General features: G+C 35.4%; 1 protein-coding gene across 1 annotated transcript in view; it reads left to right on the forward strand.

The window, feature by feature from the left end:
• Positions 1-12,658, forward strand: part of SPAG16 (sperm associated antigen 16) — a 715,229-nt gene that overhangs the window by 31,699 nt on the left and 670,872 nt on the right. Inside the window, exons 6-7 of the mRNA XM_024564300.4 lie at positions 7,219-7,326; positions 10,206-10,323. Of these exons, the coding sequence (XP_024420068.2) occupies positions 7,219-7,326; positions 10,206-10,323 (226 nt within the window). The remainder of the gene's footprint in view (positions 1-7,218; positions 7,327-10,205; positions 10,324-12,658) is intronic.

The raw sequence follows: 12,658 nt of genomic DNA on the forward strand, positions 1-12,658 counted from the left end.
TTCTACCCCACAAATAATGTACTTTTAGAGTTGTTTTTACAGTTAATATGCGTGAGTTGAAATGTACAAGTTAGAGCTATATAATTTGGGTGAACAGATGATGTCTTGTAACTTCATAACCATCTTGATGCCTAGAATATTTCTGTTTGTTCAGACGCCGCCCTTGCCTGCTTTCTTAGGCATTTCCTGCCCTAGCAGTTGGTGCTTTGATTTTTCACCTTAGATTAGTTTTACCTGTTTGAGAACTTTATAAATAGAATCACGAAATGTTTAGTCTTTGTGTTTGGCATCTAACACTCAGCGTCAAGTCTGTAAAATTTATGTATAATTTTTGCATTTATCACAAATTTATTCTCCTTTAGTGCTATGTACTGTTCTGTTGTATGGTATATACCACAGTTTGTTAATCCCTTTTCTGTTGGTTTGTTTCTAACTGTGGTTATTATGAATAATACTGTTATGAACATTTGTGTACATGTATTTTTGTGGGAATATGTTTTCTTTATTCTGTATAAAAAGTTAGGAGTGGGATTCCTGGATCGAAGGGTAGATGTATGTTTAACTGTGTAAGAAATTGCCAGTCTATTTTCAACATAAAAGTTGGGCCATTTTTCACTCGCAATAGCAGCGTACGTGCGAGGTCCTCTTGCTTCACATCGTCACCACGGTGCTGGTAGTCTTTTTAATTTTAGCGTTTAGAGTGGCAGCTTGTCGTGGCTTAAATATGCATTTTCCTGATAGTTCATGATATTTAACCCATTTTTGAGTGCTTATTTGCTGTCCATTTCACCTGCTTTTGTGTAAATCTTTTGCCCATTTTTATTTGGATTGTAGTGTTTGTTATATTGTTGAGTTGTAAGAGTTTTTATATATTCTGGATACATGTTTTTTTCAGAATGCACCATTCTTCTTTGTTTGTATTGTTCAATTGTACTTGTCCCCATTTCCCCCCATTACTCTCCCAGCACCATTTTTGAAAAGAATTTTCATTTGTCATTGAATACCTTTGGCATTTTTTTGAAAATCAGTTTATGCTGTAGTTGTGAGGGTATTTCTAGACTCTATTCTGTTTCCATTCATATGTTTGTTTATCCTCATGCTAATACCATACTCTTGATTGTTATACTTTAAATTCTTTTTTAAAAGCTTAATTTATTGGGGTGACATTGGTTAATGACATATGAGTTCCAAGTGTTTAATTCTAAAATACATCATCCATCTATTGCATTGTGTGCTCACCACCCAAAGTTGAGTCTCCCTCCCTCCCCATATGTTTGACCCTCTTTACCCTCCCTCTACCTGTAAATTCCTTTTAAAAATTAATTAATTAATTAATTTTTAGAGAGAAGTGAAGGGAGGGAGAAAGAGAGGGAAATATCAGTGTGTGGTTGCCTCTCACGCACCTTCCACTGGGGATGGCCTGCAACCCAGGCGTGTGCCCTGACCGGGAATTGAACCAGCGACCCTTTGTTTCACAGGCCAGTGTGCAATCCACTGAGTCACAGCAGCCAGGGCATACTTAAGTAAGTTCTTAAAGTCAGATGGTATTAGTTATTCAGTTTTGTTCTTTTTAAAGGAAATTTTGATGATTATAAGTCCTTTGTATTTGCATATAAATTTTAGAGTCACTTCATCTATTTTTATAGGAAGGCAGGTGTGTGATTAGCATAGGAATTTACTTGAATTTATAACTTAATTTGGGAAGAGTGTGTGTGTGTGTATGTGTATTTACACATACACTTTGGGGGAGAAAGGATTGATGTATTTATAAGTTTTAGTATTCTATTCATGTAGTATATCTCTTTTTTCCTACAGAACACAGGTAGGAAACTCTGCTTTAATATTTTCAATGGAAATAGAAAATACGTAGATGTGCATACACTATACATGTACAGCTGGAGGAATTCTTGTGAAGTATGTAACCAGCACCTAGATCAAGAAATAGCATTATCACCATTCCAGCCACCCCTTTGTAGCTCCTTCCACTCACTACTCCCCTATAAGGATAGTTTTTCTTCAGACCGACATAGATTTGTTTTGTGTTTTTGAGCTTTTTAGAAACAGACTCTTTTTGTGTCTGTTTTCCTTTACTCGGTGTTATGTTTGTGAGATTTATATGTATTCGGCATGTACCTTTAGTTTTTATTCTCCTTGCTGAAATCCCTTGTATATGTTTCTAGTTTTTTATTATTATGATCAGTTGTAAGTGATTGTAATTTTTTACAAACTGCGTTTTGGTCTCTTTGCACAGCCAACTCTTTATTGGAGTATTCCTTCCAACTCTAATTGGAAATCTGAGGTAGAGTTTTTTTATGTTACCTCTCTTTGTTGTTCTTTATTCCTTTCTTTTATTTGTTTACCTACCCCTCCAGCCCTCTAGTTCTCTAAAAGGAACACACCAGTTCCATATCTGCTCTCTTTCTTCCACTCCAACTTGCAAGTCTAAAGCCAAAGAGACAGTTTCTTGAGTCTCACGAGAAGCCTGATGCAAAAATACCTTCCAGACTATCCTATGGCCCCTGAGGTTGTCTATAAATAACTGATTTGAAAATGCAACATGTGTGCTTTATATTTTCCCAAAATTTCACTCTGGGATTTCACTTCTACCTTTTGAAGGTCTTAATTTCACTTGCTATGTCACAGATAGATGAGGCTCTGCTTAGTTTGGTTCCGGAGCTGGTACTTAACCCAGGGTCTCTTATACCCAGTAATACTGATAAATGGTGTGGCATGTCTAGGAATGAGCATCTGACTGTGGGCCCCCCATCCTTTCCCAGTGAGCTCAAAAACTCACTTACTTCTTGTTTGCACTTGGCCTGTGTATAGATTGGATTCCTGCACGTCTCAATGTTTCTTCTGTCAGTCTCAAGCTCCCAGGTTTTAACATTGGGTATCTTTTCTTTTTTGTGTGTATTTTTAATTGACATTTTTTAAATTGTTGTTCTAGTACAGTTGTCTCCATTTCCGCCCCCCACTTCTCCCCACCCCAGCCATCCCCACCGTCCCACTCTCTATCCTACCCCCTTTTGGCTTTGTCCATGTGTCCTTTATACATGTTCCTTGACAACCTTTCCCCCTAGTCCCCCAATCCCCTCCACTCTCCCCTCTGGTTACTCTCAGTTTGTTCTTAATTTCAATGTCTCTGGTTATATTTTGCTTGTTTGTTTGTTTTGTTGATTAGTTTCCACTTATAGGTGAGTTCATATGGTATTTGTCATTCACCACCTGGCTTATTTCACTAAGCATAATGCTCTCCAGATCCATCCAAACTTTAGAGAGGGTAGGAGCTACTTATCTTTAATGAGCTTGAAATTTATGCCTTTTACATCTGATTATCCAGTGTGAGCTCCATGTAATAGGGATTGTGTCTTGTGGTCAGCATATCCCCAGGACCTGTCTATAGCTGTTTCCGGCAAACAGGTGGGGGGGGCATAAATGAACGCGTGCTTTTAACATGTTAGCTCTTTAGTTAGGCAGTTAAGCTTTTAATAATTTTCAGAGTAGTTAATTTATGATTTTGGCCCCTGTCATGGAGTTCTTTTGGAATAAGAATCATTTCCCCTTCGTGGTGGAAATTGGAACAATTTCTATAAAGTTAAGTCTTGCCCCATTTATAGTACTATCTTCCTTTGCTAGACTGTTGTGTTAAGGAAATACAATGCAGACCAGAAAAAGTTTTATTGAGAGGCCAGAAGATTGGGCAGAAAAATGATACTGATTGGTATTATTAATTAAATAAAATGTATCATTAAAATACTGAAATAGTTTCTTTTACCTTCTCCCAGAAAATATAAAGAAATTATAATTAAATTGCAATTAATTCTGAGGAAAAATTAAGTGCTTTCCTATGGGGTCCTAATTGCACTTACAAAATTCACTTCTATAAAAGGTCAAAGAGTACCCAGCTTTTCCAAAGACCCATTTAATGAAATGACTTTCAGAAACAAACACTGTGGAAATAAAGATAATGATGAGGCCCATAAAATTTTATGCTCTAGTGTTTAGGTAATTGCTTGTTAAATTAAGACAGTATTTTTTCCGGACATGGGTATAGCCCTTTCTTTTTTGGTTAAGAATATAATGAAAGTTTTCTTGTAGTCTGGTTGAATTCAATTTTGTCTATTTAAAAATTACTCCAATATTAATTTTACTGGGTTAAACTAACTCATTTATAACCGATTCTAGACAATAATATAATCGGTTATCATATAGTATTGCTATCAGAAAATACATCGATTCATGTTTGCACATACGAAAAAACTGAAGGTTTGCTTTGACTAGTGCAGGTGAACAAGAACATGTTTATAGACTCCCTTTCGCCAATTATTATAACAATAGCTCAATAAACCTATTATTAAATACTAACTCTAATATACTTAGATAAAACTATTCAGCTAATAAAATCATTTTACTGGGCATCCACTTAAAAATAATTTTCAGAGCACAATATTAAATCACATTCATGTATGGAAACATGGAGTTTTGGGGAGAATGTTTTTATAATGTGATAAAAATATGAGTATCATGATATTTTATACTTTAACTGTATATTTTGATATGCTGGTTTCCTGAAATGGGGATGTTATATAATGATGTGATCCTGCCATTTCCTTAAGAGAAAAAGCATGTAAAAGTGTGTTCTTTATGATTTGCAAATCTAAATACATTGTTTCACAGCATAACTCTCAATTCATTATACTTGAAATAGAATCTCTATGGTTTCTGTCTTAATAAAAGTTTATTCTTTAACACAACATGCTTTGCCAATATAATGAGAAAACACCCTATAGCTTAAATATTAATTGCTTATGAATATTTTAAACTTTATTTTTTAGTACTTCTTTTATGTTCCTTTTATTAAGCAGATGGGCAGCTGGAAGGTCATAATAGGAAAAGCATCACCATGAAATGAATTTAAATTGTTCTACTGAGCAGACTTCATTTGTGCAAACAGAAAGCAAGTCCCAGAAAACCAATTTAATGGTCAGAAAAACTTTAAGGTCTAATACTTCAATCAATTCCTATGCTTTCTTTTCTTGGATGAGTACAAATGGGCCTTTAAATGTGTACTTAAAAAGTGAGTTGATGCAATGCTGCGCATTTGCGGTTCTGCTTAAGAAGCTTTCCTGCATCATTTTTCTACGTGCAGGGTGAGGCAAAAGTAGCATACAGTTGTGAGTATGTGAAACTCATTTTTGTGTTGTTATTTATTCATCATTTCATTATTTTCCATATGAACAACTGTAAACCTGGTTTTGCCCAACCCTGTATTTTTTAACCTATTTTGGCTTTACATTTCAGATAAGATAAATGAGACATAAGTTTATTTATATAATTCAAGTTGTTTAAAGTAAGCAGTCTTATTAGATGTAAAATAGATGTTCATAAAAGTTTGAATTATTTATAAATGTAGTTTTAGTAGTGATTGTGAATTTTGATATTTTTGGTTCATTCCAGGATACCTATCTATTGGCATGCCCCCTATTGTAGGTAGATAAATTTAGTTGTTAGAGAACTTAAATATATCTTTCCTACTGTACGAAATAGTAATAGTAATATGATGATGATGACGATTACATTAACATTTACTGAATGTTTTCTATGTACCAGACAGTATATAAACCAATTTACGTGGTTTCTTCTAAGTGAATGAGAATTCAGGTGTTCTTGCGTTTTCACAACTAAATGTCAACTCAGCCATTTGCTTTCTCCATTCACTCTACTTAAATTCTCTCCTCTTCATGTACTACTCATTAGCCACATGGTGGTGGCCGGCAGGGGGAGGGGTCTCTATTAGTCCCTCTTCCTTCACACACACAGAGGGTTAAAAATGGAAAGAATGAATTATTTGTTTGTCTGGTAATTGACACATTTAACAGATGATTTTTCCAGACAGTATTTTAATGAGCATTTTCCTGCACCTTCAATATGTTAGCATGGAAATGAAGTTGAGGGTTAGATGGTGGGAGTAGACCATGAGTATTGTGACAAGTCGTTTATTTCCATGTAATAAACACTGCAACAGTGGTAGTCAAATAAAGAGTGATACAGGTCATCCTCACTAAAAAGGGGAGGGATGGGGGAAAAAAGAAGGAAACTTGGAAAAATAGACAGGCCCCTGTCATCGTATGCCACATGTGACTTGATCTTGCAGCAAGAAAGCTCACTGATCATAATATACTCCATCAGGAGCCTGAACACTTCACCTTGTCCCACTTTTTGGCTGCATGCCAGGCACTGCTCCTCAGTGACTACTCTGATGCAGCTCCTAGAGCAGAAATCCTTAATCTTTCTGCCTGCATTTGTTTTATGTGAGTCTGAATTTTGAAATACTGTGAAACGGAGGAGCAGATTTACTCCATTCTGATCATCTGGTGAGTGATGTCAGCACTCTGATTCAGTCCCTCCGTTTCCAGAATGGGGGAGTGTGCGTGCAGCGGTACTTTGTCATTTAACTACCACTGTTGGATAACCACTTTTTCATTTTAAATTACATTTTACATTTTTATATTGAAACTAACATGGGGTGAGCGAAATATTTCCATTAATTTTTCACATACAGCTTGGACTTAAAATTAATATTCTTGCTTTAAACCAGGCATTTGTGGAAGATATATCTACTTGAAGAATGCTTCTGTATTTCAATACTGAATTTGGAGACCTTTCTCATCAAATAACCAACTATTTTAGTAATATGATCTGCTGGTGGTGTGTGTTTCTCATATGCATTAACAGAACAAAATCTTGGTTTTTCAGAACTTATATGCTTACTTTTTCACAGTTATCAGAACCAAGTAACTCAGTGCATTCTCTTTTAATTATGTATTCAAGCAAGTTCAGAATTAACTTTTGTAAAGTCTTTTCCTTGTAGTTGTTTTGAATTATCCTATTTTATATGTATTTCAATTTTGTAAACAAATTCTTTTTGTAAGTAGATGGATTATAAGTTATTTTGGCAGCATATATTTAATTTTTCTTTACTTAAATAAAATGTGAGTGAATGCTATTCTTGAAATTGCAGGTAGGTTTAGGCCCACTCACCTCACCACATCCTAATATACATTAGGTTCGTTGGGATCCTTCGATGAGAATTTTAATGGAATCTTGTTTTTTGATTTTCTTTTGAATTGCTCAATACTGGATTTTAACTGATGAGTAAATAATTATTTTAGAAATGAATTAGCAGTGATGTTTAAAGTTGTTATTTTTACTTTTCAGCAAGGCTAGAGAAGATCTTCTGAAAACTCAGAAAGAACGAGATTTTCATCGAATGCATCACAAGCGAATAGTTCAAGAAAAAAACAAACTAATTAATGACCTTAAAGGGTAAGCTGCTAATATTTGTTGGCATATTTGCTTGCTTGGTTATTTATTTATTTATTTATTTATTTATTTATTTTATTCCCTTCCAGTTGTCCTGCCTTTTTCCCAATTGCTCTCCCCTACCCTGTCCCCTCCAACTCCCACATTTGTTAAAAAACTATTTAGTTAGTGTTTTAGCAACTTGGTTATGGCAGAAGGTTTCAGGTAAATTTCCTTATTCAATATTTATTGAGCATATACCATGTGCCAAAGTCTACACTATACATCTGACATACAAAGATGAGTTAGTTTAGGCTCTTGCTGTCCTATACTCTCCTCTCTTCCAAGGCAGCTCGGGCATTTCCACCTTGCCGAGGGTTGACTCTCACTCTTTCTAAGTTTCTAAGAGGCACTCCAGGAGTGAGTTCACCTCGTTCACTGGAGTTCTTGCTCCAAGACATGTAAAATTCAGTGTTTTAAGGAAGCAGTTCAAGGTCAATTAATTATTATTTATCCAGTCTTAGTATACAGCCCTCTTTATCAAGTACCTCAAAATTCATTTTTGGGTTACTCTGCTGGTTCCTGTTAGTGTATGCTGATTACTTCTTGGAGCAGTTTGGATATATAGTCTCTTTCTCCCCTTGTCAGACCATTAGCTTGGCAGTCAGGAGAAGAGGAAGCAGGAGTAACTCCAGGAGTAGATCTGCCATCTTGTGGTAAAGAGATCTCTAAAACAGCATTTTCTAGGGAAGGAGGGCCACCCTGGCAAGCCCACAGGGCCTCAGGAGAGAGGCTACAGAACTAATATCCTCAGAAGCATCCTGAGAACCAGAGAAAAAGGGGTATTTTCCTATTGATAAAAGAGTCAGTTGATCAGGAAGACAAATGCATGAATCTCATACAGGTATAGGAGTTTCAAAATATATGGAGCAAATCCTGATAAAATGGAAAGAAAAAAATAAATATTTCCACATTTACAACTGGAGATTTTAACACTCCCTTTTTAGCAATTGGTAGAAAAATAGGCAAAAAATTCTCTAAGCCTATAGGACAAGATGTACTAATTGGGCATAATTGACCTTTCTTGAATTCTACTTTGGACTTTGCAAGTGCACATGGAACGTCCACCAAAATAGGTCTGATGCTGAGCCATAAAATAAGTCTATTAATTTCAAAGAATTCATGTCATGTAAAATATGTTCTCTGATTAAACATAATTAAATTAAAATTTAATGATACAGAGATCTCTGGAAAATTTCCAGTTACCTGGACATTTAAGTAGCACATTTCTGAGTAACCTGTGAGTCAAAAGGAAGACATAAGAAAATATTTTGAACTGCCTGATTGAAAATGCAGCATTTTAAAATTTGTCAGATGAAGCCAAAGCAGTACTTAAAGTGAAATTGATAACTTTAAATGCTGATATTAGAAATGAAGAAAATTTTAAACCAGCAATTTAATCTTGTACCTTAGAAGCTCAAAAAAAAAAAACCCAGAAAACAAATTAAATACAAAGAAAGAGAAAGAAGTGAAATTATAAAAATAATATCTGTAACAAATAAACTAACAAAGGGACAAGCATAAGAAAAAAGTTAACAAACTCTTATATTAGTTGTTTTACAATATAATAAAACTGAAAAAAATTGATAATGGAATTGAGAAACTTTCAATAGACTAACCATTAAAAAATGTTGGCAAGTTGTAGTATAAATTACAACCCAGGAATTCATCTATGTATTTTTTTCTAAAAGAAATGAAGATCTATAACCAAACATATCTTATGTGACTGGTATAAGAATGTTCGTATAAATTTTAATAGCCCCAAACTGAAAACAGTCTGTTCTTCATCAGCAGAATATTGCATTAACACATTTTGGATTATACATACAAGGAAATACTACTCAAAATAAAAATATGAATGAATCAATGATATACACAACAATATGGAAGAATCTGAAAAACATTATACTGAGTGAAAGAAGCCAGTTTCAAAAGAGAACATGTTCTATGATTCCATAATATAATATATGAAGTTCTAGAATCTCCTGAGATATATTAGAAATGCTCTATATTTTAGTAACAATGTGGACTATCTGGGCATGCATATTTTAAAAAAGATTTTATTTTTAGGGAGGGGAGAAGGGAAGGAAAATGAGAGGGAGAGAAACATTAATGTGTGGTTGCCTCCTGTATGCCCCTTATTGGGGACCTGGTCCACAACCCAGGCTTATGCCCTGACTGGGAATGGAACCTGTGACCCTTTGCTTCACCAGCCCACATTCAACCCACTGAGCTATATCAACCAGGGCTCTGGGCATGCATATTTATGCCAACTCTAAACTGTGACATTTAAGGTCTATACATTTTATTCCATGTAAATTACACTTCAATAAAAAAGTAAAAACTATTTTAAAACATTTGAAATAAAACACATTCTAAAAGGTGTTTATATCATAAGTTTAGTCAATTATTTCTTCTATGAGATGACAAAATATTTTTTTACCTTATTTTCTTAATATGAGGTTAATCAAACTTGCTTTCAAGAACATCCTGTAGTTTATTTTGATGTGAATGACACTTTTGGTTTAATCATCTTTTGTTTGTAATCCTTGTCTATTTAAAAGTTATTTCTGAATTGATTAAAGGATTCAATTTTTCCTCTTTCAGTGATCTTTTGAGTGCATATTTAAATACAGAGCAATATGACTTTTTAACTCCCACCTAGGTTGCAGGGAAGTTGTATACCGGATAATACTTCTTGGCTCTGTTGGGTTGACCTTTATATGGTTATTATTTTTTATTCTAATGCAAAAAAAAGCCAAAAGAAATAAAATGTTCAGATGTTAAATAGAAATCACTGATTTAACTGAATTACCCTTTAAGGTGCCCTTTATTTTTCATAGGTTGAAGTTACATTATGCGTCTTATGAACCAACTATAAGGGTGTTACTTGAGAAGCACCAAACTTTACTGAAGCAGAAAATGATGACCTCCTTGGAAAGAGACAAAGCCGCCAAGAAGGTAAAAAATCAGATACCTCACAATTATTTTTAACCTTTTTTAGAAATACTGGTTTTGTTCCTGAGATAAATTTAAAAAGTTTTCACCACTTTTCATGTTGTAAAAAATATGTATTTGGAAACATGCAGGAAAATGGTTTTATCAGTTTTAAATATTTTATCCATTTTATTTTATTAAGACATGCTTTAACCAAGTGTATTTGGTCTTTTATTGAATGTGAGCTTTAGCTAACTAAAATGGAAAACACCATTTGTGAGTCTTTGTGCTTGAATTTTAATTTTGTACTCTTGAGTGTTTGAATTGTATTAGTAATATTGCATAAAATGAGTTTAACAATAATTTACATTTTTATGGCATTTTAGGTCACACCTTCAGAGATTCATCTCCTTTCTCCTTTTTATCTAACCTGTTCCCCAGCCTTCCAGTAAGAGCCACCACTCTACATCTTGGCTTCCTGCGAGCTAGATTCAGTTTGTTCCTGCTTCTTGCCCTGTGGCCAGCTGAAAGTTTTGCTGCCCATCTTATTCTCCTTCTCCTCCTGGTCTCATGCTTCTTTTCCTGCTGTCCTTCTGCAAGAAGGAATCCATCAGTGACCTGGCTGTACATTCCCAAATGACCATGTGTACTTTGGCATCTCTGACAGACCACTTGGACTGAGTTTCACAATTCAAGACTATCAGGGCCTCCCAGGCATCCATGCTGGCAAGTGCCTGCAATCCCCTGCAGATTGTTGATTTCCACACCTGCAACCTGTCCAACTCTGGATCTGCCGCTCGGTTCTCCTGTCTCCAGTGGGAGGGGAATTTCTGTGGTTAGATCAAAGGCCATATTGAGAACACATTTAGGGCACATACAGTCTTTGCATCTCAAATTGCTCCTCACTGGTCTAGGTAAAGGAGCTAAGGACTGGGAGTGGAAGGTAGCCATGTGAACCTTCAGGTCAATTTACACGTAAGTCTGTTTTCTCACCTATTAAACAGACAAATAACTTGCCTTGTAGTTGACATTTATCTAAAATGAAAACGTTTAAAAAATTAACATCACTGTATGAGGCAGGGTTGAATTTTACACACTGCCATTAAGATGTTCAAAGAATTTTGTTTTTAGTATCTGCAACGTATTTTGTCCTTGAAGCACTACCTCTGCTGAAGGCAGAAGAAAACACAGCCTGTTATTAAAGACTGTTCAGATCTTTCTGGGTTACAACAGTCTCCGAGTGTAACGATGCAGCATGTTATAATAACTGACTGTTTAGCTATCAGTGTTAATTTTCTATTTTCAAGTAGCATCCTCTTCTCCACATCCTTTCCAAGATGAGTCCTAATACAAGGGGCACTTATGTGTCCATGTGACTTGAAGTTTACATGCTGTCCTTTCAGCCTTCCCTTTCTTTCTAGAGATGTGTGACTGGTTTGGCCATATTCCTGGTGTTAAGGTACATGGCTCTGGGTAGTTATTTTGACTGTGAACTTAATGTACCTTGTGAAATCCAAGACCTCTCTGCTGCAGCACCTGTGAGGTCCTTAACATCTGTGGCCTCATTGTCCTGACTCTCATTCTTGTTCTGGTTCAGTGCTTCAGATGTTAACATTTTCCTGTACACTATTGAGACATTGTGTGACTTCCGATTTCCCTACACTGCAAATATAATCATGGGCAATTTAGAAACCACCTAACATATATCTACATAGATACCTCCTTTAGTCAATTTTCACATTCCACCTGGAGATTATTATGTTTATCCAACACAGTGCAAAATATGAAGGTCTCTTTAAGGAGATGTCAATTTTCCTAGACGATTCCATGAAAAGCTAAGAGCAAGTATTGTCTTCCTGAACTACCTGGCTTTATGTGCCCTTTGCTTCCAGCTAGCCCCATTTAGATTTTTAGCTTGAGAGGTGAATCAGATCACTCATATCTGACCTCATGCTTTTTCTCCCTCTCAGGCTCAGAACCCTGTGTATTTCTTTGTTCTGTTGAATTGGATATCTTCCTGTCCTCTTCTACATCATTGGTCATCGCTCGACATCCTCACTTGTCCCAGACAGTTGTGATTTATACCTGTTATCTCAGGGCCATTATTAAATCTTCCATTTTTATCCTAAAAAATCTATTTGGAAAATCCTATTGAGGAAAATTTAAGAGTTTATTATCTAAAAAGGTGCTGTTAGGATTTATAAATATCTTTTCTCTCTTTATCAATTCTGCTGTTCAAGATGGTAGATTCATTATAATTCTACAAAGTCAGATTTGAGTGGAGATGCCATTTCTGCCACCACAGGTTTCACTGTGGACAATGCTAAGACTAGGCGCTTGGGTGCTCTTCTAGATCTGC

This window comes from Desmodus rotundus, chromosome 2, assembly GCF_022682495.2.
Source record: "Desmodus rotundus isolate HL8 chromosome 2, HLdesRot8A.1, whole genome shotgun sequence".
Classification (NCBI taxonomy): Eukaryota; Metazoa; Chordata; class Mammalia; order Chiroptera; family Phyllostomidae; genus Desmodus; species Desmodus rotundus.